At 43.5% G+C, this 24,783-nt stretch overlaps 1 protein-coding gene across 3 annotated transcripts; it reads left to right on the top strand.

The window, feature by feature from the left end:
* Positions 1-385: 385 nt before the first annotated feature.
* On the top strand, positions 386-24,524 carry CEP57 (centrosomal protein 57). 3 transcript variants are annotated; one of them, XM_040054586.2, is made up of 12 exons: positions 386-670; positions 5,726-5,882; positions 8,928-9,107; positions 9,449-9,570; positions 10,446-10,562; positions 16,177-16,254; positions 17,434-17,538; positions 17,697-17,777; positions 18,118-18,362; positions 21,776-21,920; positions 22,825-22,902; positions 23,281-23,419. In XM_040054586.2, exons 1-11 carry the CDS (start codon positions 632-634, stop codon positions 22,900-22,902), a joined length of 1,347 nt encoding a protein of 448 aa, XP_039910520.1. In that variant the 5' UTR covers positions 386-631; the 3' UTR covers positions 23,281-23,419. The 3 variants fall into 3 exon arrangements, with proteins under 3 accessions (XP_039910520.1, XP_039910518.1, XP_039910519.1); XM_040054584.2 differs by lacking the exon at positions 22,825-22,902 and having other exon boundaries at positions 390-670; positions 23,281-24,524; XM_040054585.2 differs by lacking the exons at positions 10,446-10,562; positions 22,825-22,902 and having other exon boundaries at positions 390-670; positions 23,281-24,524.
* The last annotated feature ends 259 nt before the right edge of the window (positions 24,525-24,783 follow it).

Genomic DNA, 24,783 nt, shown 5'->3' on the forward strand with positions numbered 1-24,783 from the left:
CCGCCGCCGCCGCCCCCGTCCCGGTGCCGCTCCCGCCGGTGCCGCCCTGGGCCCCGCGCGCCGCCCGCCCGCGTCCCCCTTGTGTCGGCGGCGGCGGCGTCACCCCGCGCGCGCCCCCCGCCCTTCCCTCCCTCCCTCCGCCCCGGGCCCGGGCTCGCGCTGCGCCCGCGCAGCCAATCGCCGCCCCGCGCCAAACCTGCCTTCGAACGCCGCCGCCCAATCGCCGCCCCCGCCGGCCCCGCCGCCGCCAATCCCGCCGCGGGCGCCCTGCCCTGCGCCGGGCGGCGGCGCCGCCGCCGCTCCGCGATTGGCCGAGGCGCGGCGGCTCCCTCCGACAAAGGCCGGCCTCTTCCGCCCTCCTCCCTCCGCGCGTGCCCACGCACCGCCCCCCTCCCGCGCGCCTGGCTTCGGGGGCCCGCCCGCCGCCCGTCCCTCTCGATTGGCCGAGCGGCGCCCTCGCTCTTCTTTTATTGGACGCCTGTCGTGTTACTCAATGCCGGGAGGAAGACGGGGCGGGACTTACGCCCGATCCTCCCTTCTCATTGGCTGGCTGGGGCGGCAGTCAAGCGAGCCGCCGCGCGGGTGCTGTGCCTTAAAGTGACATGGGCTGGCGGGCTCCCTTACGGCCGACATGGCGACGGCGGCGGCTGAGCGCGGCCATCAGCACACGGTGAGGCTCGGAGGGGGGTCCCCGCGGTGAGGGGCTGGACGGGCGGGCGGCTTGTGAAATCCGGGCGGTAGCGGTAGCCCGGCGGTAGCGGCCGGGCAGTGCGGGGCTGGCGACTTGCCTGCCCCCAGCGTGCCGGGAGCCGTATGGGCTGTGGAAGCTGGCTTGTCTGTTAAATGATGTGTGTATATATATATAAGTGTCCGTGTGTATGTATATATATATATTATATTTTAAATGTATAATATATATGCGTGTGTGTGGTTATCTCTACAAAGGCATATAGGTGTTTTGTGTGTGTGTATGTACCTGTGTGTATATATACGTGTGTGTGTATCTATATGTACATATGTGTGTATAAACCCATGATGCATGCACACTCGTTTTCTAAAGCGGCAGGAAAAAAGATACTCCGCTATTGAAACCAGCCCTCCTGCTGTCCCCACACTAGTGTCTGGAGATCCTGTTTGCAAGCGAATGGTAGTAAATTGTTGGATTTGGTTTGTTCGCAGAAGTAACCTGGGCCTGTGCCTTTGGAAGCAGCTGTTCCCAGGACGGGCGGGCAGGCGGGGCTCGCTCGAGCCCCGTCTGTGCCGTGCTGGGGCAGCCGGGCGGCGCGGCGAGCCCGCGGTGCCCAGGGCAGAGCTGGCGGCGCGTTGCGCGTCTGGTTTCTTCTCTTTGTCCGATGGAAGCGCTGCCTGCGGCTGAGGTTTAGCTTTAGTAGATCCCCGTGCCCTCAGGCGTGTGTGGGAGCACCTGGCGGACTGGGATAAGTAACCAGCTACACGCCGGGGACCAGAATTTCCGTGTCGGCGTTGCCCCAAGGCGCTGAGCGTATTGGAGCAGCGGACGCGTGGCTCAGGTGGTGACAGGGGACCCGAGCAAGGAGCCTATGCTGAGCTCTGTGGACAGAAGCTGGCTGCCTCCACCAGCTTGACGCCTCGAACAGATTCCCGGGGGGTTCTTGTTAGAAGTTTTCGCGTGATGTTTGTAGCTTTCCGGAATTAGTTGTCCTTTTAGTTGCTTTTCCTTATTTTGTTGGTTTTTTTTGGTTTTTTTTTCGTGTGGGAAGCTGTGTCTCTGCCTGTGCTTTGGAGGAGCAGAGATGGTGACAAGGCTGTAGTGTGATGGTCTGCACCGAGTGCAAGATCACTCTAGTGGGGTTTCATGGTTTGGGGTCTCAATGGCTGGGTGGTGAGCGCCCGTGGTAGGGTTCTCTCTTGTGTGTCTCCTGCTCTGCAGTGTGCTCCCATACTTTCACCTGGGCCAGCAAGAGGAATTTGAGGACTCCTGTCTCTTTCCTGACTGTAACTGTTTCTAGCATGCCTGGAGAAGGATGTCAGAAGACTCGTTTTCATCTTCAGTAGATAAATGTAGGCTGCTTAATCGATTTAGTTAGCCAAACAAAATTTGTGGGGAAAAAAGTTGCCCACTATAGGCTTCCTGTACGTCTTCAAAAAAAGAAAGAAACCCTAACTTTATATTTTTCTGAACTTTGAAAGTAGTTTGTTTTAATACATCTGGCATTCTATGGCAGATAGTTGACAAAAATTACTGTAATGTGCTGACATTTTTTCCTCTCCATTTGATGTAATTGCTTAATTAAGTTAACTTTTTCTATGTCTGCTTTTAACTAGAGATGTTATTGAAATGTAGAGTGCTCCTGACTCAGTCTGTATCAGGGAGGCACAGCCAGCACTTAACTTGGCCTGTGGGTGATAGGGGCTTCCTTCCCACTTTGCTAGTGTTGCAGTAATGCAGTAGGCTGCTAATTGAGATTGTCCCTCCAAAATTACTATGAAGGTTTGAATAGCTGGGTATTTGGATGTTTTATAATCACTGCATTCAGTATCTCATTTTATTTTTTCTCTCATTCCCTACATAATTTCCCTGGGTTTGCTTTTTCTTGTTGTTGTTTTGTTGTGGGTTTTTTGTTTGTTTGTTTTTGTTTTTAAACCAAGTGCAAACATTACTGTGTGTCACTTAAAGCACTGCCAGGTATCAGTCCATTTTTCTCTTTCTTTTTTGTTTTTGAGCACCCAGATGAGAACTGGTGCCCATTGAGATAGCACCCATTCTAATTTAATCCCTTCTTAAAAAAAAAACTTCGTGTGAGTTTGTGTCTTTTTTTTTTTTCCTTCCCGCTGTGTTCAGCCTTTGAGAGCTTTGGGAGGACCCTGTGTGCTGGTGATGTGTCTTTGTTTTTCATATTCCCTTCTTTCTGCTTGAGTAGGCAGCTGCCATGTGGTGGTGAAAGCCATGAATTTTGGAAGGCAGTGTTCTCAGACCTGTGGAGATAAAACGTGCTCAGCTCACTGTTATGTAACAGGGTGCACTTGGCTCCTTGTGGGAGTGATAAGCTCTTTCTTTTACTACTGAGGCTTTAGTGTGGCTTAAGGAAGGAAAGACTCTAAGGAGTACCCTGAAAGAGAGGAGATGTAGTTAGCGAACATGACCTAGCTGAGATTCAGAACAAATATATAGAGTTCCCTGATTTTTTTTTTTTTTTTTTTTTATTTTTCACAATTTTCCTGAACATCAGGGCATGATATTCTCGATGAGACTTTCCAAGAGCAGGAACGAAGTCAAATGATTTTTAATGACTTGAGAGATAGGGGAGAAGAGCAGATAATTGCTGTGATCTTTGAGCTTTGTGATGGGAAATTCCTTGATGCAGTTTCATAAACTTTCCCAAAGTGTTCAGCCAAATTATTTAAAGCCTTTATTTATGAAACCGAATATATAATATATACTTAAATATATAAAAAAGCCACTCTTTTGCTTAAAAATAGGTAAGAAAAATTTATATGCTAGCAAGTTATTGTTTAGACTGAAAAAAGAACATTTGCCTATGTAATAGATGATATTCCAGCACATTTTTTTTCAGTAGCCCTTTGAAGCAGGTATCTGTTCTGACTACTGCACTATTCAAATTATTATTGCAAGTCACTATTGCTGACTGTTCAAATTAGTGCCTATTCCCTGCATCCAGGTGGAATTTAGACGTGTAGCTAGTCAAAAGCTTCAATTTGCTTTGCTTTCTGTGACTTTGGTGCTCCAGGGGCTTGAGTACATTAGCTTTCAGTTAATCTGCTGTTGGTTAGAAAAATGTTACTAATGTCAGTAAAAACAAACAAGAATTCCTTTACTTTGGTGTTTTTATGTAGTGACATTTAATTCTCAGACAAAACTTTACCTTACATAAAAGATGATAGTGACATCTAAAAGGATTGTGATGCTGTCAGCCCTGCTTTGGTTTCAAACTGATTCCCCTTTTCCTTTTGACTGTTTCATGGGGTACCTTTGGTTTGAATCAGTAGCAGACAGGATATTGATATTTGAATCAATAATTACCGTTTGGGTTGCTGTGGCTTATGTTGCTGCTGCTCCTGTACTGCCTGCTGCAGAAGTGCTGTGTTGTGCTTGGTTCATTTTTATTCCATCGTGTGATCTTAGTATTCCGTGTTCATCAATGCCATGTCCTGTAACGCTGATGGCATTTTTGATGCTAGCACCTAACAGGCTTTTGATCAGATGGATTCATGTGTTCTTGTTAGACTTGTGAGGCTGCTGAGTGTGAAACAGTGTGTTTATGCATAAAGCACCTGTCCAGAATATTCTTAATTAGGGATTAGTGTTTTAATTCCCTTTTTGTGGTAGCAAATGTAGTTTTTTTTAAAAAAGCCATTATTTTGTACAGGAAAACATTACAAATGCAAATTGCAAAGCAGTCATAAAACTGTGCTTAGAAACACCACTTAATACAATCAAAGTAGTTAGGATCCTAATTTTTGTGCCCACAATGAATCACTTTGTTTATAAGAGGAAATCAGCTGTGTATGGGTTTTAAATTTTCTTCTTTTTTTCCTCCATATTTGGTTCCTTGTAATGCATTTTGGGCTGTTTTATAATTTGCTATGAGATACTTAATATTTTCTGTATCTTAATTTTGGTCATGATATGCTCCCAATGATTGGTATTTGCAAAATCATGAAAACACCCTGCCAAGATCAGCAATTGAGCAATTTGACTTACTGATGAAGGTGGAAGCTGTAGGAGCTTTGCACCTGCCTGTAGCCTGTCTTTGTTAGGTTGCCTTCGAATTCTGTCACTGAAATGTTTAGTGATGGGTGCACTTGAACAAAGTTAAAAATAATTATTTCATTTAATTTGTATATACAGATTGTAAAGCTTAGGCCAGGTAGACAGTTTTTGAGTCAAAACCATAAACACACTATTCTGCCATGTCTCCTCTATTTTGAAGAGCAGCTTCCCAGCTAGGTGGTCCTTTCAGGTCATTGCAGCATCCAGAGCACAGCAGGTGTTTGCAGAATTGATCCAGACTGCTGGGAAATCCATGATCTCTACAGCCACATTTTTCAGAACAGCCTGAGGCTGATTTAAGAGTACATTACTGCTTAGAGGCAGGAGTACTTTCCTGGCTGTGATCTGCTGGCTTTCCCGTGCTGATACCACTAATCAGGTGTAGCATAAAGTCATCTGGATGTGTCTTGTGAAGTTCCATCTACTAATGGAAAGATAAGGAAGATGAATTGAAGCGAGTGGAGTTAGAGGGATTGGGACTCTCACCTCACTTTCCCAGCTGCACTATATCCTGTGCCCCATGTGCAGTCAGTGAGCTCTTGTGTTAGATCAAGGGGGTGTCGAACCACAGTCCTGGGTGTGCCTTATCTGGTTTTGCCACCTTAGTGCAGTATAAATGTTACCAGTAATTAAGAAGGCGGCTGTTTTCCAGCTGATTGTGGATTGCCTTCTCCCAATAAGCAGTAGACAGTGCAAGTAAATGGAAAACAAAAGTGTAAATCAGAAACTAGTATGGGAAAGACATTCTTCTGTTTGCCACTGTTTTTAGTGGAGGGGGAGTTGGATGTAAAAATGACACATCCTAAGGCTATAAAGAAGGAAGTACAGCTTTTGAGATGAGTCTCCTGGAGCAGTACTTCTACACATCAGCTGACAGAATCTTGATTTTCTTTATTTTTCTTGTTGTGACAAAGAAAGCAAATGTGCTGAATAACAGCTTTATTTTGTTTCCAGGATGATCTGCACAAAACTCATAACTCTACATCAGCCACAGATGGACTCTCTTCAGCTTCTTTTATAGAATATCCAAAGCACAAGCCATTTATTAATTCGGACTTGCAGCGTTCCCCGTGGAAACCAGTGATTCCATATCCTGAAAGCAACAGCAAAGGTAATAGTTCAGCAAAATTGTTTTCATACGTGTCTCCATATCGTTGTAAAATACTTCCACATCTATGAAAGCTGCAGTCTTTTTATCCTTTTATCAATTTCCAGTGATGTCCAGGTCATCTGTTTTGTAGGTCCTTGGCACTTCTCTTTCCAAAGAACACCTCATGATAAAAGCCATCTTACAGATGGAGAAAGATGCTCCTCTTCAGTAGCAGAGAATTGAAAAATTGTCTGAGTACTTTGTGAAATTGTACTGACATGTTTTCTTTGTCCCTTCTTCAGTCTTCCTCTCCTGAGTTGGTAGCTGAGTTAGAAATAGGGAGACCTTAGTCCCCAGAATGGTTTGGAGCAAAGGAGGAGGTTTGGTCCTGTTAAAACTGGAAAGCTCGTCATGGATGAAGGGTGTGTTGTGGGTATTTCTTGTATCAGAGCAGACTTAAAGGATACAGAGACGGTTTCAGCAAAGTGCTGAACTGAGAGCTCACAAAAAAGGTGAGGTAATTTTACTCCCATTTATTCTTCCTGTTTCTAGGCTGTTCCTTTTCCCTCCTTTCCCACTCTGGTCCTGATGTTCAGCTCCGTATAAACAGATTTGTCTTGTATGACTGGACGTGAACGAAAAACCTATTCTTGGTTTGTTTTCTGTTGTTTTAGTGAAATAGCTTGTCATGTAGAGAGACTTACTCCAGAGCTGCCTTGGTGTACATACAGGGTGCATCCTGAGGAGTTGGAAGACCAGAGCAGCACTGATCCTCTGAAGAGCTGTTTGGCTCAGGGTCACTGCAGAAATGCACCCTTTAAGACTGGAGTGTTATGGAGTCTTAAGGGTATGAACTACTTGATAGTTTTCCTTATATGGAGAAAAGTGGGAAATGTTTAGGATGAATCCTGATATTATCCAAACTAAGTAAAAAATTAGGATGATAGCCTCAAGTCCCTGTTCCAATAACACAATTCATGTCTGAGTTACTTGTATGTTAATGACCTAGAGGTGAAATCTCAGTTCTTGCAGCACTATTTAAAATGCAGTATATACTCTGAAGGCCATCAGTTTTGAGAGTGCTGTTGACATAAAACTAAAACAATCTTTACAGATGAAAAATTGAGTGTTCAGGAAAGGGCTTCCTTATGAATTACTGATGCAGGTGTATTTTTGTAGAGTGTGCTGCATGTTGCATCAGCAGTAAAGTTTTAACTTCCAAGTTTTTCCTTGGCAATTTTTTTTCTCACGGTGACTCTACCAACTCTGAAATAGGGAGAGGGCGGTGGAGGACAATTGGATAAATTATATCCCTTTTTAAAAACTAGCAAATGTCTTTATTTCCAAAAAATGTTTAAATGAAGTGCAAGTGAATATGTACTGAATATTGAATCCAACACATGGATGATCCACTATGTTTCTTTTTGCATAGCTTTTAAAAATACAGAAATGTTCTGGCGGGTATATTTTATTAATTTAAGGATATGGGAATTAATTTCAAAGGGCAAAATTGATTTGACTATTCTCGAGGGTCCTTATTGCTCTTCCCATTCCCCATATTAAATAAATCTTACTGAAAAATCCTGAAATTGAGTATAGTAAATTGTTTGTTGTGGGTTTGATGTCTTTGTGTTGTATATGTGTGTCAGCTTGCACAGTTGGCTTTAATACTCTAACAGGAATGACTGAATGATACTTGGTCTGTTGGGTTTCACCTTCATCTGTTCACTGCTTGAGTTGCTTCATTGCTGTATTTTGTTAGTCATTATTGTGCATATACTGACAGGATTTCAATGTAGCTTTTAACAGTGATAGTAACAAATGTGTTTATTGTTTCAGCTATGCTCATTTCAATTGAATCCTAGGAACAGTAATGTAAATAGAGAAGAGGGTGCAGTTGGTGATCCTGATATTGCAAATAGGGCCAAATTATCAATAACTTCCTCTTAACTGTGACTGCTGTTGCTGCTTACGTACCTAACAGGTTTGCATTGATGTGATACTCTCATGTGCTGTTATTCATTTCAAAGTTTGATTAATTTTTACTCTGGAATCTTTATTCTGATTTTTTTTTCCTTTCTGTAAATTTTTCTAAATTTTTTTAAAACCTTATTTTTGGTAATCTGATGCACAAACCAATATGCAGTCCAAACTCTTCTAGTGCTCAAGCATTCTATATTAAGGTACATTTTTTCCCTGGAGTGGATTTAAGCACAAAGGAGTGGGCTAATGTGATCTTGCAGCTTAGTCTGCTATTTGAGCTGTGTGTACAGGTGCTCTTATGTTTGACTTCAGCAGCACTGTGTAGGGGAAGGGCTTATGGTTATGGTTGCCTTCACAGAATTAAACAGTCCAGCCGAGAGACCTAATACATCAGATTACCAGCAGATGATCTAATTGCAAGGTGATGTGAGTTCTATTACAGCTGCTTTTCTTTTTGTGGTGAAGACTATAGAAAGGCTTTGTTTAATAACTGCAAAAGCTGGGAGTGCAGCAGAAAGGGAAAATGATTCAGCACAAAGAAGATATGCTTTTGGGTGGAGGAGGGGGAACACAAGTGCAGAACCAGAAAAATTAAAAAAGAAGTCCTTATTTATAAGCACTTTTATAGCTCTTCTCATAGTTAACCTTTACTATGCTGTGTGGCCATTCATGGGAACACTGTATTTGCATATTTGTTGTGGTAGGATTAATATTAATATGGAGAAGTGCCACTGTTGTAACTATCTAGTTGTAACTTTTCATTTCCTTTTGATAAAAGGTCAGAGGATGCACTGTTTGGTCTCCATCGACACAATATTTATATGCCTTGTTCTGGGAAATAGTTGCATCTTTCCCAAATGTGTCAGGTGAAGGGTGCGCACTAAGGGCATCTCTTTGTTTGAGACTAGTTTTGGAATCAGTTATGGTTTAAAGGGAAACAGGTCTTAATTCCTGGAAGGACTCTTGGATGCTGGTAAAGAACACTCTGACCTTCTTACATAATGTGCTTTTATAATAACATTTCGAGTTCTGTTGAAGTGGGGATTTAATGGTATCTAACAAAATGTACTTGTTCAATTGCAGCAATATTTTCTGCTCTGAAGAATCTTCAGGAAAAAATCCATCGACTGGAGTTGGAACGGTTTCAGGCGGAGGAGAATGTAAAACACCTCAGCAGGGAAACAGCAGATTATAAAAAAGTACTGAGTGAACAAATGCAACACGAAGAACATGACAAGACCGAAGTGTCAAAGAAAAATCAAGGTTGTTTGCAAACCATATGTAGATAATATAGAACATTGATGTGGATGAAACTTGATTCCTATCAATGCATAAACCAATTTTAATTTACTCTGTTCAATTTGAGTTTTACTTTGTTACTCATGTTTAATTTGCAATGGCATGGGGAGTTACCAAGAAATAATTTTAAGGCATTCTTTGTTTTAGGGATTTTTATGCATGCAAAAGTTCATTAGGCATAATATGTAAGTTTCTTACAAAGGTCCTTTTCTTCTTTGCTTTGAAACTGTCCTGAAAACAACAACAAAAAAATCCCAGGAATAAGCTATGCATGATTTTTACTTTCTGCCTTCTGTTATCTTCAGAACTGTCTTCTCAGCTGGCAGCTGCTGAGTCTCGATGCAGCCTTCTAGAGAAGCAGCTGGACTACATGAGAAAAATGATCCAGCATGCAGAAAACGAGAAGTCACATCTCTTGGAGAAACAGGTGTGTTCCCAAAACTATCTCGGGGTTAAATCATAAAGATCATTAATTATGTCATGATTTTTCATAGTTATTGTAATCTTAATATCTTTAAGTGTGGATGTCTACTTCAGCTGGCCTTCAGATACTTAGGTATGGATAGCTTCCCTACTGAAATTTCCCAGTCTTCTCATGATCCTGGTATTTTCTTTGTGCACCTGTTTCTAAGGTGATAGCAGGCTCTGGTATTAATATGAATTGTTTGCTTCTGTGTGATTGGCTTATTGCAGTAGCTCATCCTTATCCTCCAGTGTTTTACCTTTGTGCCACTGGGGAAGAAACGTCCCTTTTGTGTTTAGTCTTCAGGTCTTTAAGGATTTTCTTTACTAGCACTGCTCTTGCTAAATTTGGGCTGAAGTATTGATTCTGTAGAAATAGCAGTAAAAGTTCTATTTCCAACCATCAGTGATTGGGATTTGGCTTATATCTAAATGAACTTGAATTTTGTTTTATAGGCTTATGGATCACCTAGAACTGTCTGTTCATTGGTCTCTATGGCTATGCTGTTTCAGCCTGTTAAAGATTTACGGAAGAAAAAAATCAAGAAAGCTATTTCTAATTTTGGGGTTTTTTTGGTTTTTTTTCTGTGTTGGGTTGGGAGGAAGGAGAGACTGCAGAATCCTCTCTCAGATGTGGTTAAATGTATACTTTCCTTATGATGGTGGACCTCTGGTGCAGTTTGTTCCCTGACTGTGGCACCACCTAAAATTGCACAGGAGAAGTAGTAGTTCCTTTGGACTGTTTATGGGCCTCCTCTGTGCTCCAGACACAAGGCTTACTATAGATGGCCTTGTTTTCTTGTGCTTATAATTGTTTTCCTTTTCACTTCTCCCATCAAGGGCTCCTTGGAGAGAGATCGGCTTCTTGACCAATCGCATGTTCAGTCTAAACTGGAAAAGCTGGATATACTGGAGAAAGAGTATAGCAGACTAACTATGATGCAGTCCATAGCAGAGGTCTGTCATTTGTCTTGGATACTATATCAGATTTGTCTTGTTTGTTGTAATCTGTAGCTATATGGCAATAACAGCTGAGCAAAACTTTGTGCTTTAGAGAAAGGCAGCAACTAAACTTCATTTTAAACCGAGATGGTGTGAAAACTTGAAGTTATTGCTGAAAGTCTACGTGGTCCAGGTAGGCTTTGGGTCACTGTACACTGCAAGAGTTGGAGTTTTATTATGCCTTAACAGTCTGCTGGTGGTCCTCTTTTGTGCTTAGTTGGTGCTTAGGCATTGTAGGATTGCAGCTGTTCCTAAGATCTTGACTTGCTCTGCATGCTACTGAATGCTAACAGTTATTTTCTGTTACTATTTAGATTTACCTTGACTTGTATGAATTTGATGTATTTTTTTTTTCTTTTAGCCCTCCTTATTAAGAACCACAATTATTGCTAATTATTTTGTGTGCTGACTTCTGGAGCCTTGTGTTGCACTACGTGCAACAAGCCCTGGGTTTGAGTCAATCTGTCTTTTCAGGACTCTATTTGAATCAGTAGCTTCTACAAACTCAACATGACTGTGTTTGATCATACTCTGTTGTGATGGGTCCACCCTTGAATTTTTATAATTTTTGTAAATTTATGGTGAGAAATAAGACTCAATCTCACCATGGGCTGCAGGGGAATCTCTGCTCTAGCACCTGGAATATCTCCTCTTTCTCCCTTGTTGATCTCAGGGTCTGCAAGGCTTCTGCTTTCAAATATTCTCACTCCTCACTTCTGGCTGCTGGCTGCTTTTTTCCCCTCCATAAATCTGTAATCCCAGAGGTGTTACCACCATTGCTGTTGGGCTCAGCCTTGGCCAGTGATGGGTCTGTCTTGGAGCCAGCTGGCTTTGGTTCTGTTGGCTTTGGTTCTGTTGGCTTTGGTTCTGTTTGGTTTCTGACAGCTCCTCAGAGAAGCCACTCCTGTAGCCCCATGGCTGCGAATGCCTTACCATACAAACTCCATACATCTCTGTGTAACCTCTGTGGCGTTGGTGTCTGACATCCCATCCACGTACCTCTCTTCTGCTGTGAGAGACCACGAGTCTCCCAAGCCTGGAAACTGCAGGGAGAGGCTTCCTTCTGCAAATTTCTTCCCTGTTCCCCCAAAAGGACCAGGTAGTACCGGATTAGATTGTGGTATTGTGGATGGCAGCTCTGGATTCTCTCGAAATCATAGGCTTGCCACCCTGCACACCAGCCCTTACCTCAGGTGGTGAAGTAGATGGTGTTTCTCCAGAAGTACAAAAGGAGATGTTTGGTAGTAAATCTTTAGCTGCTTGGCTTGCTGCAGGACATTTAAATGCTACAACGGTTCTTGGAAATCCCAGAGCCAAAGCAGCTGCAACAAGCTTTTTAAGATCTTGACACCCTGTTGTGGTGAGCTGCAGTTGTAGAATACAAGTGGTTGCATTGTTTACTTAGGCCAAACACTTGCAAAGAGAAATAGGAGTCTCCTGGGTCTTGTACTCTGAAAGTCGCAGTAATTTCCTCCAGGGTTAGAGTTGAAATAATCTGTTCAGTAAGTGGCATCCCCACTGAAAGGCTTTTACCAAGTTTTTGACTGGTAGCAGCTGAAGTTTGGTGAGACTGGGTTGTTTGCCTTGTTGTGCGTAGCTAGTGAAAAGAGTTTCAGCCGTGTGGTTCTTTTTGTGTTCTTTTGTGGATCAAACCAGAGGGCTTTGATTCTTTAGGAATTAGTAACTGTCTGTAGTGGTTTCACGTTTGCCAATCCTGGTTTCCCAGCCAATGCGCCATTTGTGTAGTGGTTTGCGTGTTTCCCAGAATCACTTACTCTTTTTTCCTACTGTGAGATACGATTAGGAGAAAATCAAAGCAGGCTCAGACTTGAAGGGTATAAAGATAGATTTATTAACACACACTTAAAGAAGAATGAGAATCAAAATGAGACCTTCAAAAACACTTCTCCCTCCTCACAAACTGTTCACTTTCCCACTCACAACATAAAGAGACAAAATAAAATTTTCAGTTTCACCATTCTCCGTGGCCTCATAAGAGAAGTCCAGCCCAGACAGGCAACTCCTCAATCTTCCTGCAGCGTAAGGCTTTTACTCTCCCTCCGCTGACTTCGGTTTCATGCTGTGCCTTCCTACGGTTCGGTCTCCGTTCTCGCTCGGCGCGTCCCGTGTGCCCCGGAGCGGGTTACCGCTGGCGGGCCCTGCAGGCGCTCACGCGGTCTCTGCGCGGTGGCCGCTGGGTTTCCAAGCCGCGCCCATGGGGGAGGCTCTCCGCCGGCGCCCGGGATCTCTCTCCGGGCTGGGCTCCTCCCCCGCTACCCCTCGGTCTGGTGGGGTGGGCCCGGCCCGGCCCGGGCTCGGGGCTGCTCCCTGGAGCTCGGGGGAGCATCTCCCTCGGCCCGGCCGGCGGCGGGGCCGGCCTCAGAGTCAGCTGTATGTGTGCACCTGCGGCCTCCCCTTGCCCTCCCGCCGCCGGCCGCTGCCGGGGTCCGGCCAGGACAGGCCGCGCCGGCCCGGGAGAGCGGCGGGGCCTGGCCCGGCCCGCACGGCCGCCGAACGGCCGCTGTTACCTGCTGGCAAGGCGGAAGGTCAAAGGAACGTCCTGCTCTCGGCTCAACGCTTTTTATGGGTATTCACAAAGTCGCTTCCTTAGTGGTTATACAATGTATTAGTGTCTAGAAATTGTCCTCCGATAGGTCCCTGTCACTTCCAAAGGAAATTCTAAGGTCCTTACGGGGAACTGTTTCTCTTTAACTAAAAACCAAGCTGTGTTAACCCGTGACACTGTCACGGTGAAATACGTTTTAGAGGAACTGGGTGTTAAATTCACACAATGTTGAAGCAAATCTAGGACCTGAAATAAATCTGGATTTAGCTGTGATGCAAAGTCCTTTTCCTTGTGATCAGTATGTAGTCATGAGCCATTTTCTGGATGACAGGTCTGCCTGCCTCTGTGGTTATAGGCTATGGTTCCTATGTGAGCATCTTATGTGATAGGTGTTACCTGAATATCTTCAAAGAGCGAAGAGTGCTCTCTACCGTGCTCTCTACTCAGAAGCATTGCATCTGTTCCCTCTTTGATCTCTGCTGTAGTTGTGGCAAGATCGTAGGAACATTTTCAAGTTGAGTTTGAAGCAAGAAATGAGAGACTGTTTCATACATGATGTGCTGAAATGGATGGGAAGTGGTGAGGTGATGGCTCATGAGTGAGCAGTGATGTATCTGCCTCTGAGTTCAGACACTGCCAGAGCACAGGTTGTGTGGGAGTCTTGCTGAGAGCATTTAATCTCCCCAGAGCAACTACCTGATGTTGTAAGTATTGTCTTCAAGTAATTTGCTCATGTCGGTAATGGGAGTGAAAAGGAAATGCTGGCATTCCTGTTTATGTGGAGTACTTACCCTGGAAATGCTTTTGAGGCATCTTTATTTCAACTGTAGTCCTGCAGTGCACTCTCTTGACAGTTGACTGAGAAGATATGAACATGTCTTTGTCCGGAGATGGAGTAAAGAAATGTGGCTGTTCCCTAAAAGTGCAGTTTGGGCTGTGGTCTTGTGTGTTGCCAGATGGCCAGAATTTGAATGTGTGTGTGGATGACATTTTCAACAACTGTAGTTCATGGTAATTGATCCTAATGCTAGCAGTGAGGCTTAAAATCACACCACTCCCCCTCACCCCCCCCCCCCCCCCAGTTCTGAGGGTTGGGCAAAACACTGAAACAGATTGTCCACAGAGGTAGTAGATGCCCTGTTGTTCCTGGAAACAGTCAAGATGGGTTTGGACAAGACTCTTTGCAACCACATGGTTTAGTGGGAAGTGTCCCTTGGACTTAGTTGACCTTTAAAGGTCCCTTTCAACCTAAACCATCCTATGATTCTGGGATTCTTTGAGTAGGTGATTGCATGAAATTAATTTTCTGTTAGAAAACAGGTCAAAAATAGACATTGAAACATTCTATTTCTATTTTGTCTTTAAAGTTTTTTGCAGTGGCTCCTGGTGATTGCGTGGATGTTCAGGCAGCCTGGTGCTGACCTGCAGTCTGCTTGCTGTGCTTGCAGTGCTGTCTTACATGATGGGCAGCACTGCTGGGCAGGGTCTCTTTGCTTAGCTCTGTGGCCTCTCTCTTAGTGACAATCCAATAATCTGCATAATACTTCTTCTGTAAAGAAGAAAAAAAAAATTACTTGGAGAATCTAATTTGGGTATATAATTTCTAGCAGGGTCTGTTACAGATGATACAATAAGATATATTCTTGCTGTATAGTTTGAGCTGCAGGCTGCAGCTGAACAGGTAGCTGAGGGAATGCTCATTCATTTCAGAATAAAAGCCTTGGCCCGGCTTCATGTCAATCTTCAGTTTAAATAGAATGTTTTCCTCATTATTTTCATACTAAAAATTCTGTCAGACTTAAGAGGTTAATAAAAGGTCTTTGAGACTGACCACATGGATAGCAAGAGTTGTGCCAATAACTGTAAAGGGCAGAAGATGATTTTAAGTTACCTGGAATACCTTTGTTTTGAATGAAAAAGCAATCATCAGAATGATTCTTTCATTCAAAAGAAAAAGTTGGTTCCTTTATATGGTGCCCTTGTCCTCAATGTTATCCAGCCTTGTGCCTTTTAGCACCTTTGTATAACAGCTCGTTGCGTTATTCTTGCAGTTAATATTGAAGTAAGTCAGAATTGAAATATTTAGTACCTCACTGTAGTGGGTTTATAAACAAACAAGTGTACAAATACAGCTGTCACTCTGTATAGCATGTCTTTCTGCCTTAAATTTGGTTAGTGGCTCTGTGAATTACCAGTCTTTGGGGGAAGAGAAGGGAAATTGTTTTGGGTACTGGAGCTCTGGATTGTTTTTTCACTGCTCTATAAAGCCAGAAAGTTATTTGATAACTTTCACATTGGGAATTTCAGTGTATCTTGTTTAAACAATGTTTTCATCTTGTTGGAGGTTTACAAAGAAATGTGTGCTTTCCCCCTTAACCTTTTCCTTTGAAAAGGAGTTTCAAAAGAGTTCTTATATGCTTTTGTGATAAAAAGATGAAATTACTTCAGTTTTATTTAAAAGTATCTCAGGGGCATCATACAATCTTTCCTCTCTCTTCTTTATTAGGAAGGTGGCTAAATGTTCAATAATTCTTTTCTTGTAGGAGTATAAGTTACAGATTTCAGCAAAAATACCATTAGTGTTCTAAATAAAGCAAGTCTTATCTTGCCTTATAATGACATGTCGTTCTTAGCTCTTTTGTAGTACAGAATCTTGGAGGATAATGTACACAAAGCAACTTATTGTCTAGGGTGTTTTTACAATTGAAGAGAAAGAGCCTTGTGTATTGCACTGTGTATTTGGCTGTGACTTAACTTCAGATACCAATTGTGAAAGTAAGAATAGAAAAATCAATTTAAATGTTAAACATAAGCTTTTGTCTGCTCTATTTATGCCTATACAGGTGAAGCAAGCATCAGCAATCTTGCTAATGCTCAAGTCTTCTTTTATCCTTAAGTCATAAGGTGAACTCAGTTTTGTGCAAGCTCTTAGTATTGTAGGCTTCAGGAAGAAAAAAAATGTTTCATTAGTAAAGTTTTTGTTTTTTTTTCAACTTTGACTAGAAAAAAATGAAAGAGCTGGAACAGAAGCTTCATGAGGAAGAGCATGCAAGGAAGCTTGTTCAGGAAAAAGCAGCTGAGGTAACCAACAGGAAATTTCTTTTGTACTGGTATGCACTGAAATTAGCTCTTCCTTTTTATCAACTTTTCAGCTCAGTTTATTGAAAGTGCCTCCATCTGCCTCACAGAGTAGTGAAATCCTCGTTTTAGTCTTGGTTGGTTGGGGGTTGGAGGTTTTTTTTTTGTGTGTGTTTTTTGGCGGGAGGGGTTTGTGGGGTTTTTTTTGTTTTGTTTTTTCTCTCCTGCCTGAGGTACTAAATATTCTGGAGTTCTCTGAGCTTTTTGGAAACCTTCTTTTATTACCACATGTGCACTGAAGCTTTGATATTTTTTTTTTTTTTTTTTTTTTTTTTTTTTTTTTTTTTTTTTTTTTTTTGCTAAAAGTTGGAAAAGAGGAGTAGAAATTCAGACTGATCCATAATTGAGTATACATGGGAACCTCTCAATATATCAAAGTCAACAAATGGGCTCCCTTGTTCGTAACTGTAATTAAAATATTGTAGAAGGAAGCAAAAAAGAGGCAATACTCTTGATTATGAGCCCTTAAGGATGCTGGCTGGTCTTCTAAGCTGGAAGTGTGGTGTTCATTAAGCATTCATTGTATGCTGGAGAATTATGGAGGCAATGTGTTAGGCTCTAATGTTAACCTTTGCCATGAGTTTGGTGTGATGGGGAAAGGGGTGTCTGAAGTAAATATTGAAAAATTGTACTGTGATGTTAGGAGTCTCACTGTTCTAACCGTAACTCTTTCAGTAGATGGCTTTGGTGGTTAGTTTTGTGGTTTTTTTTTTTTTTTTTTTATTGTGGTTGGTTGCTTGTTTTGGAGTTTTTTTTTGCTGTCAAACTTAATAGTACAGAAGGAGTAGTTGCCTAGTAACTATGTCATGGGATCAATTGATCATGGTTGGGTGGCTTGAGCTCCCCAATATCTTGCCAAGTGTAAAGCACAGCTGATATTTTGGAACTTGCCTGCATGGGGCTAATTCTCTAATTTACTGCGATTACTGATGAGTAGTGCTTGCTAACAGAGGAAATATTTAATGTTTAAGTTGACCTTAGGCTGCAAAAATATCCTCAAAATTTGCAGCCCTTGCTTCTGGAGAGCTCATGTTTTCAAAATTCTTTGAGTTATCTGCTTGCACTGTCTCTGATAATTTATTAATATGATTTTAGTAACTCCCCTTATTCCTTCAATTGTAGCTTCAGACAGGCCTAGAAACCAACAGACTACTGATTCAAGCAGCATCACCATTGCTTTCTCCCAAAGCAAGAAAACCCAGGAAAAAAGTTAGGCAGCCAGAGAAGGTAGGATGTGGGGAAAAGATGGGCAATTACTGAGGAGTCAAATAAGGTTGTGTGCATGTGATCAGGGAGCAGGTTGCCTCTTTTACTACAGAGTAAAGGGAAAGTGAGTTTGCTGTAGTATAATTTTTGCTAAATACTTGTCTCTTCTTTCTTTCCAGAAGCGCTCTCCTGTAAGACATCCCACTGTGCAGCCCCATTATAGATTGTCTCTGGGTGATGTACCCTTTGTGGCTGGGAAGGTGAGCTGATTAATTCCAAAGCTTAGCGCTCATTACCTGCAGCTCCTTGAGGGACTTTGGCTTGGTGCACTCCTGACACCCAGTGGTCAGATCAGTTAATTTTCTTTGGCATTTTTCGTACAGATTGTCTTCGAAATACTTGTTGGATATTGACAACTAGCTGAGCTGGTATTTCCAAAAATGGGCCGGCACTCTGCGGCTTGACAAGATGTTCTTGTTAGTGCATGTTAATTCAAACAAAAATTACATTCTTGTCAGCAAAACAAAAGTGGCTGTTTTTAAATGCTCTCCAGTATTACCAAGTTGTCGATAATGTAAAAGAAGTCTCTTTTTCTTTCAGTCTACCAGTCCCAGTCATTCTGTTGCTGCCAACGTGCAACACGTGCTACACCTGATGAAGCATCACAATAAAGCTTTGTGTAACAGACACGTGGTGAATGATACTCCACTAGCAAAACCCAGCAGCATTGGGCATCCTGCCAGCAGAAGTAGAAGGCCATCCCTGCCGATGGACTCGTCCTCGTCTCAGGAGGAGCTCTCAGAAGTGTTGCTGACTTTACAAGATGAATTCGGACAGATGAGTTTGTGAGTGTGGTGTCTTTTCTTCTGTGGATTATGAATGCAGATGTTTTTGTTCTTGACTTGTTGCTTTGAACTTGGAAGGTTTGGTCTGAGAAAGTTCTTAGTTTAGGAAATCTCTGGAATGTAATCTTTGTCTTGCTGGCTACAGAGGCTGTTAATTCTCCTTGCAGAGGCTCTGCTAAACAGTGCAGCAGTATTAATTACGTTAGAGGCAAGGGAGTAGTGTGGTCATGGCCCCACTCAGTGCAGTGGACTGTTGTGGTGTGGATCCAGCCAGCACAGAACCCTGCTGCCACTCTGACACCCCACACCCATCCCTCCCTGGTGTTGGGATGGGCAGTATTCACCCCTTACACTGTACCATTTATGTCCCCCCCAAGGCTCACACCTTCCAATATGTCCCAGTTAACCACGCTCCCCTTTCCAGTCTTTTGATGTAGGTACACACAGATCCCATTTCTGTAGTCTGTGGACTATCCCTGTACTAGTCCATTGAGTTAATTTAGTCCATGACTTTGGACTCAGCTGTCATAACAGTCTTTCACGGCAGGAAAAAGTGGTGGGTGAGTAGCTGAACGGCTGGATTGACTTGGATGTCCTGGTGGAGGAGAGGTTGGAGATGACCCAGCAATGGGCACTCACAGTCCAGAAAGCCAATCCTGTCTTGGGCTGCGTCCAAAGCAGCAGGGCAGGAAGGGGATTCTGTCCCTCTTCTCAGCTCTGGTGAGACCTCACCCGCAGTGCTAGAACCTCAAACATAAGAAGGATGTGGGCATGCTTGAGTGAGTCCAGAGGCAGCCAACAAAGACAATCAGAGGGCTAGAGCACCTTTCCTTTGAAAACAGACTGAGAGCTGGGTTGTTCAGCCTGGAGAAGAGAAGGCTCCAGGGAGACCTCATTATGGCCTTTCAGGACTCAAAGGAGGCTACAACAAAGCTGGAGAGGGACTTTTTACAGGGGTGTGTGGTGTTTGTATGAGGGGTAATGACTTTAAACTGATAGAGGGCCAATCTTGATTAGCTATTAGGAAGAAATTCTTTACTGTGAGGATGGTGAGGCACTTGAACAGGTTGTCCAGTGAAGGTGTGGATTCCCATTCCTGGAAACGTTCAAGGTCAGGTTGGATGGGGCTCTGGGCAGCATGTTCTAGTTGAAAATGTCCCTGCTTATGGTAGGGAGTTTGGAACTTGAAGGTTTTTAAGATCCCTTTGAACCCAAATAGTTCTGTCATCTTTTGGTCTTTGACCTTCAGCAGCCCCACATCAGAAGGGTCCTCTGAGAGACAAGGCAGGGTAGACAGATGCTTCATTTCCTTTGTCTCCAAGGCAGCTATATGGAAAGCCCACCAGTACCGTTTTGAGTCCTTAAAATGCCCTTGCCTGAGACAGGCTCTGCCAAGGGCGTGCAGAGCCTCTGGGCCAGCCACAATGGAGTGCTTTTGCCAGTCATTTTGTCAGGCTGGTTTCAGCCTCCAAGACTGTCAGCTGTTGGGATGCCCCTGTCACTCCAGAAATACAAATGGGTTCTGCCCCTGTACAGCTTGATGGCATAAGGTTGCACTGTGCACCAGGGTCTGCTGAAGCCTTGTACTCCCATGGGGCTGACGTGCCCAGGCCATCTGATCCACACAGTCCAGTAAACCTGGTTGTCCCTCTCCTGGACCTAGCTGGAGACAGGGCTCCTCTAATACTGGTCCTAGTATTATCCATTTCCTGTAAAAAAGAATTAGAATGCCTTTCCATGGGATCAGGAATAAGATCAGCCCTGCCACTCTGTCTGGGAACTGCCCACTGAAGACCTAAGCAGCAACTTTCCTGGGAGAATTCCTATTTGTGCTTGTTTTTTTTCCTGCAATTCACATACCTCTAAGGTTGAGATATAGGTTTTCCATCCCACTTCATGTCCTCACTGTGGTCCCACAGGTGAAACTCGGGATTCCCTGTGGTGTGTACCGTCTGTATCCTGTCTTGTGCAGAAGGTAGCTCACTCTGTTGTGGTTTAACCAGCAACTCAGTCCCATGCAGCTGCTGGGTCGCTGTCCCCAGATACAAATTCTCCCCTGATCTGAACCCCATTCAGTACCCTGCCGGATCCTAGCACGGGGACCACGCTGGCTTTAACTCCTGCCGGATGTTCTGAGTTCTCAGAGGCTGCTGTAGGGAGCCCGGAGAAGAAGGGGAAGCTGTGGGGCCGTGTCTCCTCTCTGGGCTGGCTGGCCGAGCAGGGAAGGAGAAAGGTGGAATTACAGCGCTTCCCCAGTAGATGGCTCCCGCAACGCGTGGAGGACACACATTCCTCCCAGGAATTTCGTGATTCCGTGGCACCATAAACCAGCGCTGTGACCTGCCACTGTTAAACCGAGACAACGATGCCTAGAAGAGATTTGTCTTTGCTCACTCTGGTCAGACCTGTCATCAACCCCTCATGGCCCATGTTGGGTGCCAGAAAATACTGTCTTGGTTTGACCCCAGCTGGCAGCTAAGCACCAAGCCAGCTGCTTTCCCTCCTCTCTGCTCTGGTGGGATGGGGAGGGAAATCAGGAAAAGAAAAAACTCATGGGCTGAAACAAGGACAGGTTAGTAACTGAAATGAAGTAGAATGTTATGATAATAGGAAAAGGGGAGAGAAATACAATCCAAGGTAGAAAAGCATGTGATGTGCAGTACAGCTGTTCCCCATCTGCTGACAGATGCCTGTCCCCAGCAGCAGTTGTCCCCTCATGGCTAACTCCCCCTAATTTGTATACTGGGCATGATGTTCTGTGGTATGGAATATCCCTTTGGCCAGTTTGAATCAGCTCTCCCAGATATCTCCAGTCCCAGCTTCTTGTGCCCTTGCTCACTGCCATAGCAGGAGACACTGAAAAGCCCTTGGCTTAGGGTAAGTACTGCTCAGCAACAATGAAAACAGCAGTGTTATCAACATTATTTTTGTACTGAATCCAAAATGCAGCAATGTAACAGCTGTTAAAAATGAAAACTATCCTAGCCAAAAGCAGGATCTGGACAAATAGTTAAAGGACAGCTTTGCTGGGTGTTTTGCTTGTCCTGGTTAACAGAACATGAATTGTTACTGTACTGCACAGCTGCAGTAGGTACAGATACAAAAAATATTAACTGAATGAGTGCTGAGATCAAGCTCTCAAGGGGTTGTTTGATCATTTTAAATACGCATTTTGAAGTTGGAAGCTACTTAGATTATTGAGCCTCAATAATGCAGCAGCCTGCCACCATGATGTGCTACTGTAACAATGCTGCAAACCGGTAAAACTGTTCTTACTGATTTTTTATGGTGTGTTGAACCTGTCTGTCTGCTGATGCTGTGGTTTCCTAGAAGTGTTATTTCTGAACTGGGTACAAGATGTAGAAGCCAATGGAGCCTGATGCAAGCTTTGTCCTGTCTGAATTGTGTGCTAGTGATCACCAGCAGCTGTCGAAGCTCATCGAGGAAGCCCCAACTACTGCAGTGAAGGAAGAACTGGAGAAGGAACTTGAGGCACTGGTGGCAAAGATGGAAGCAAAGGCAGATCAAATCAGCAAAGTTCGGAGGCATCGTTTGCAGGTGAGTTCCTTTTGCCTGTGTTCATGCTCATGTAGAGTTGCTGACTTTAGCAGGGTTTTTTTGTTATATCCTAAGCTAGCAGTAATTGCATAAAGCAGAAATAGAGTAGCATTGTCTAATTGTACCTTTGATGTCTCAAAGTTAGTCTGCATACCTGCATCTATCCCAGTATTTTTGCAGAAACATCCTTTCTGTCACCTTTGTGCCCACTCCTCACCCTGTCCTGGACAGAGCTTTCACATCTCTTCTCACATTGCATTTTACACTCCTCTTGTTCCTTGAAATTGTTGAACAGTTTTCCTTTACTTGGAGTAAATGACCTATTTATGTTTTGATTTGCATATTTTATGACTCAGAATACCTGTTTTGCTTATTTTATAATTTTCAGAATGTTTTGGATAGTGTCCCTTTCATTCAAAGTATGTAAAACATACTAGTTCTGTTTTCTTTTGTCTTCATTGTGAATCTCTTTCCATGTGTTTAATCTGGTACAGTTCATATGAACTACGATTCACCCTCACCTGATGTAACTCACAACTAAAACACCTGCTGAGACCTGACATCCAGAATGGAGGTGTGAAATGCTTGTTGTTAGAAGCATTACTCACTTCTGATATCTTATCTTCAGAGGAACTGCTGCAGAGAAGCAGATGTGCTGTTCCCAGCAGTAATGATGCTGCATGTGCTAATGGCAAAAGTTTTAGGAGCTGGGGTTCAGGAAAATTGCTGTGTGATGTCAGCTGTCAGCTAGGAGGAGGGAGCACCACCACCTGCAGAGAAAGGAGCTGCAGAAGCCACTCATGTTGTGTTTTGGGTGTATGAATGTGTCTGAACCTCAGACTGTCCAGTTCCCCATTCAGTCTTTGCTGGGGAATACTGAGACTCACATGCTGTGATTTTACAGAGCTGTGTGTGGACACCACCTTTTCACCTCAGCAGAGCTCCAGTGTTCTTTCAAAGCTGCATCTCTGACAGTTACTAGGTACTAAAATTACTAGTATGTATGTAAAGCCCCTTTGTTTTCTTTTTTAATCACTGGATGGTAAAAGTGATAAATCAACACTTCTCATCTGCATCTTTTTATGTTACATTCCTGATGGCAATGTTCCCCCATAATGAACTCTCAGTATTTAGAGATGTAGTAGATCACTGTAAGCTAAACACAGCTCTAAAAATGCAAATATAACAATGCTTTGTAAGGAAAATAAAATATTTATTGTCCAGTGTGACTTGGAAACATCCATTTGCTTACCTGGGTGTGAGATACGTGGTGGGATATTTCAGCTGATTGAAAGAATTGCTGAACATAAAACTGTAACAAGATAATTTCTTCATGTTTTTCCTTGGGCTTCTCTTTCAGCTTGAGAGACTTAAGAGAGAATGCAAGCCCAGAAAGACTTCTGCTAAACAAATAAGAGACAGCAGGTTCCCAATCAATGAGGTTAAAGTAACAACTACAGTAACCACAAAAGGAAAGAATGCAGGTCCCATCAAAGTGAAGCCTGGAGAGAAGAGTTGGAAAAATCTTCAGTTGCTGAGAGACATGCAGACCATACAGACTTCACTACAGAAAGATGATATCAGCTGGGACTACTGACTTTTCTGCAGGCAATGTTCTTGAACCACCCTGGCCAAACTTACATGCTGGATCTAAAGCAGCTGCCTTTTTTGCTGTGTGGAAGGACTACTGTACGCTAAGCACACTTTTGAAATACAGGCTTACAGGCTCTTGGCTCTCCATCCCTGCATTTGATTGTATGTATTATGGTCTAGCTTAAATCACATTCCGTTTTCAAGGAACATGGCTAGTGAATCTTAACAATACGGCTCCCCCAGTTCCCTGTGTTACTATTCCAGCAGTCGCTCTGTGTTGTTCCAGCACACCAAGCACTGCACATTTATGTGGTTTGGTGTGTGTGATGTGCCAGTGCCATTTCATGCTGTTAATCTGGAAGGCCTCTCAGGGTGCATCGTGTGTGAAAAACAGTGCTGCAGCCCTGGGTCTTGAGGGCTTTTGTCAGTTGTGTGCAGCTGCAATGCCTCCATCTCTGGGGGTGTCTGAGGGAGAACAGGTAACCCCTTCAAAGGTGTTCTGCAGGGGTCTCTTCAAAAGGTGCCCGTGGTTCTTGTTCTGCTACGTTGCATTAGCATCAGTGGCAGTGGATGTTTCAGTACTCAGAAAAGGAACAAAGTCACTTATGAATTATGTTGCTTAATGATCATGTGAAATTTTTCTACAGAAATCCTGCTTCAGGAAAAAGCTGTAGGATAGGGGGTAAGACCTTGTCTCTAGCTTGACAGCTTTGGGTGGTAAAGGAAGTGAGAGAAACCTTGTTTTAAAAAAGTGTTTTAAACTGCAAGTGCCTCAATTGTGCCATTTGGTCCTGGCGTCTTGCTTTTAACTTGAGGTATGTGCTTTGATGAGCTATCAACTTCGGTAGTAGTGCAATTAAGTTTGTGCTCTGACTTGCACAGCTGATTAAATGTTATTTATTATGTTAATAATTTAAATAATTTCCTATTAATGGAATGCATAGAAGACCCAGATTACCTGTATATACAGTTGTAAAATAATAAAGCCAGCTTGCCTGATGAATGAATTGTGGGAAAGCTGTGCTTCCTCTATATTAGCTGTATGTTTGCTGCAGCGCTGTGCCACAGCCAGTGGATTTTTCATGGCAAGGTGACTTCTCCCTGGTCAGGGTGATGAATGAGAGCTGCAGGTAAGGTTAGAGTCAGAGTAGTCCACCCTTGCCTGTAGCTGACCAGGCACCGAACTCTGCAGGGTGAACACAGGCAGAAGGGGGTGGAGTTTGCTGCCTGTAGTGTATGTGATGCACCCAGGTGTTAGCTGCTGTTAGCT

Source organism: Hirundo rustica, chromosome 2 (assembly GCF_015227805.2).
Source record: "Hirundo rustica isolate bHirRus1 chromosome 2, bHirRus1.pri.v3, whole genome shotgun sequence".
Classification (NCBI taxonomy): domain Eukaryota; kingdom Metazoa; phylum Chordata; class Aves; order Passeriformes; family Hirundinidae; genus Hirundo; species Hirundo rustica.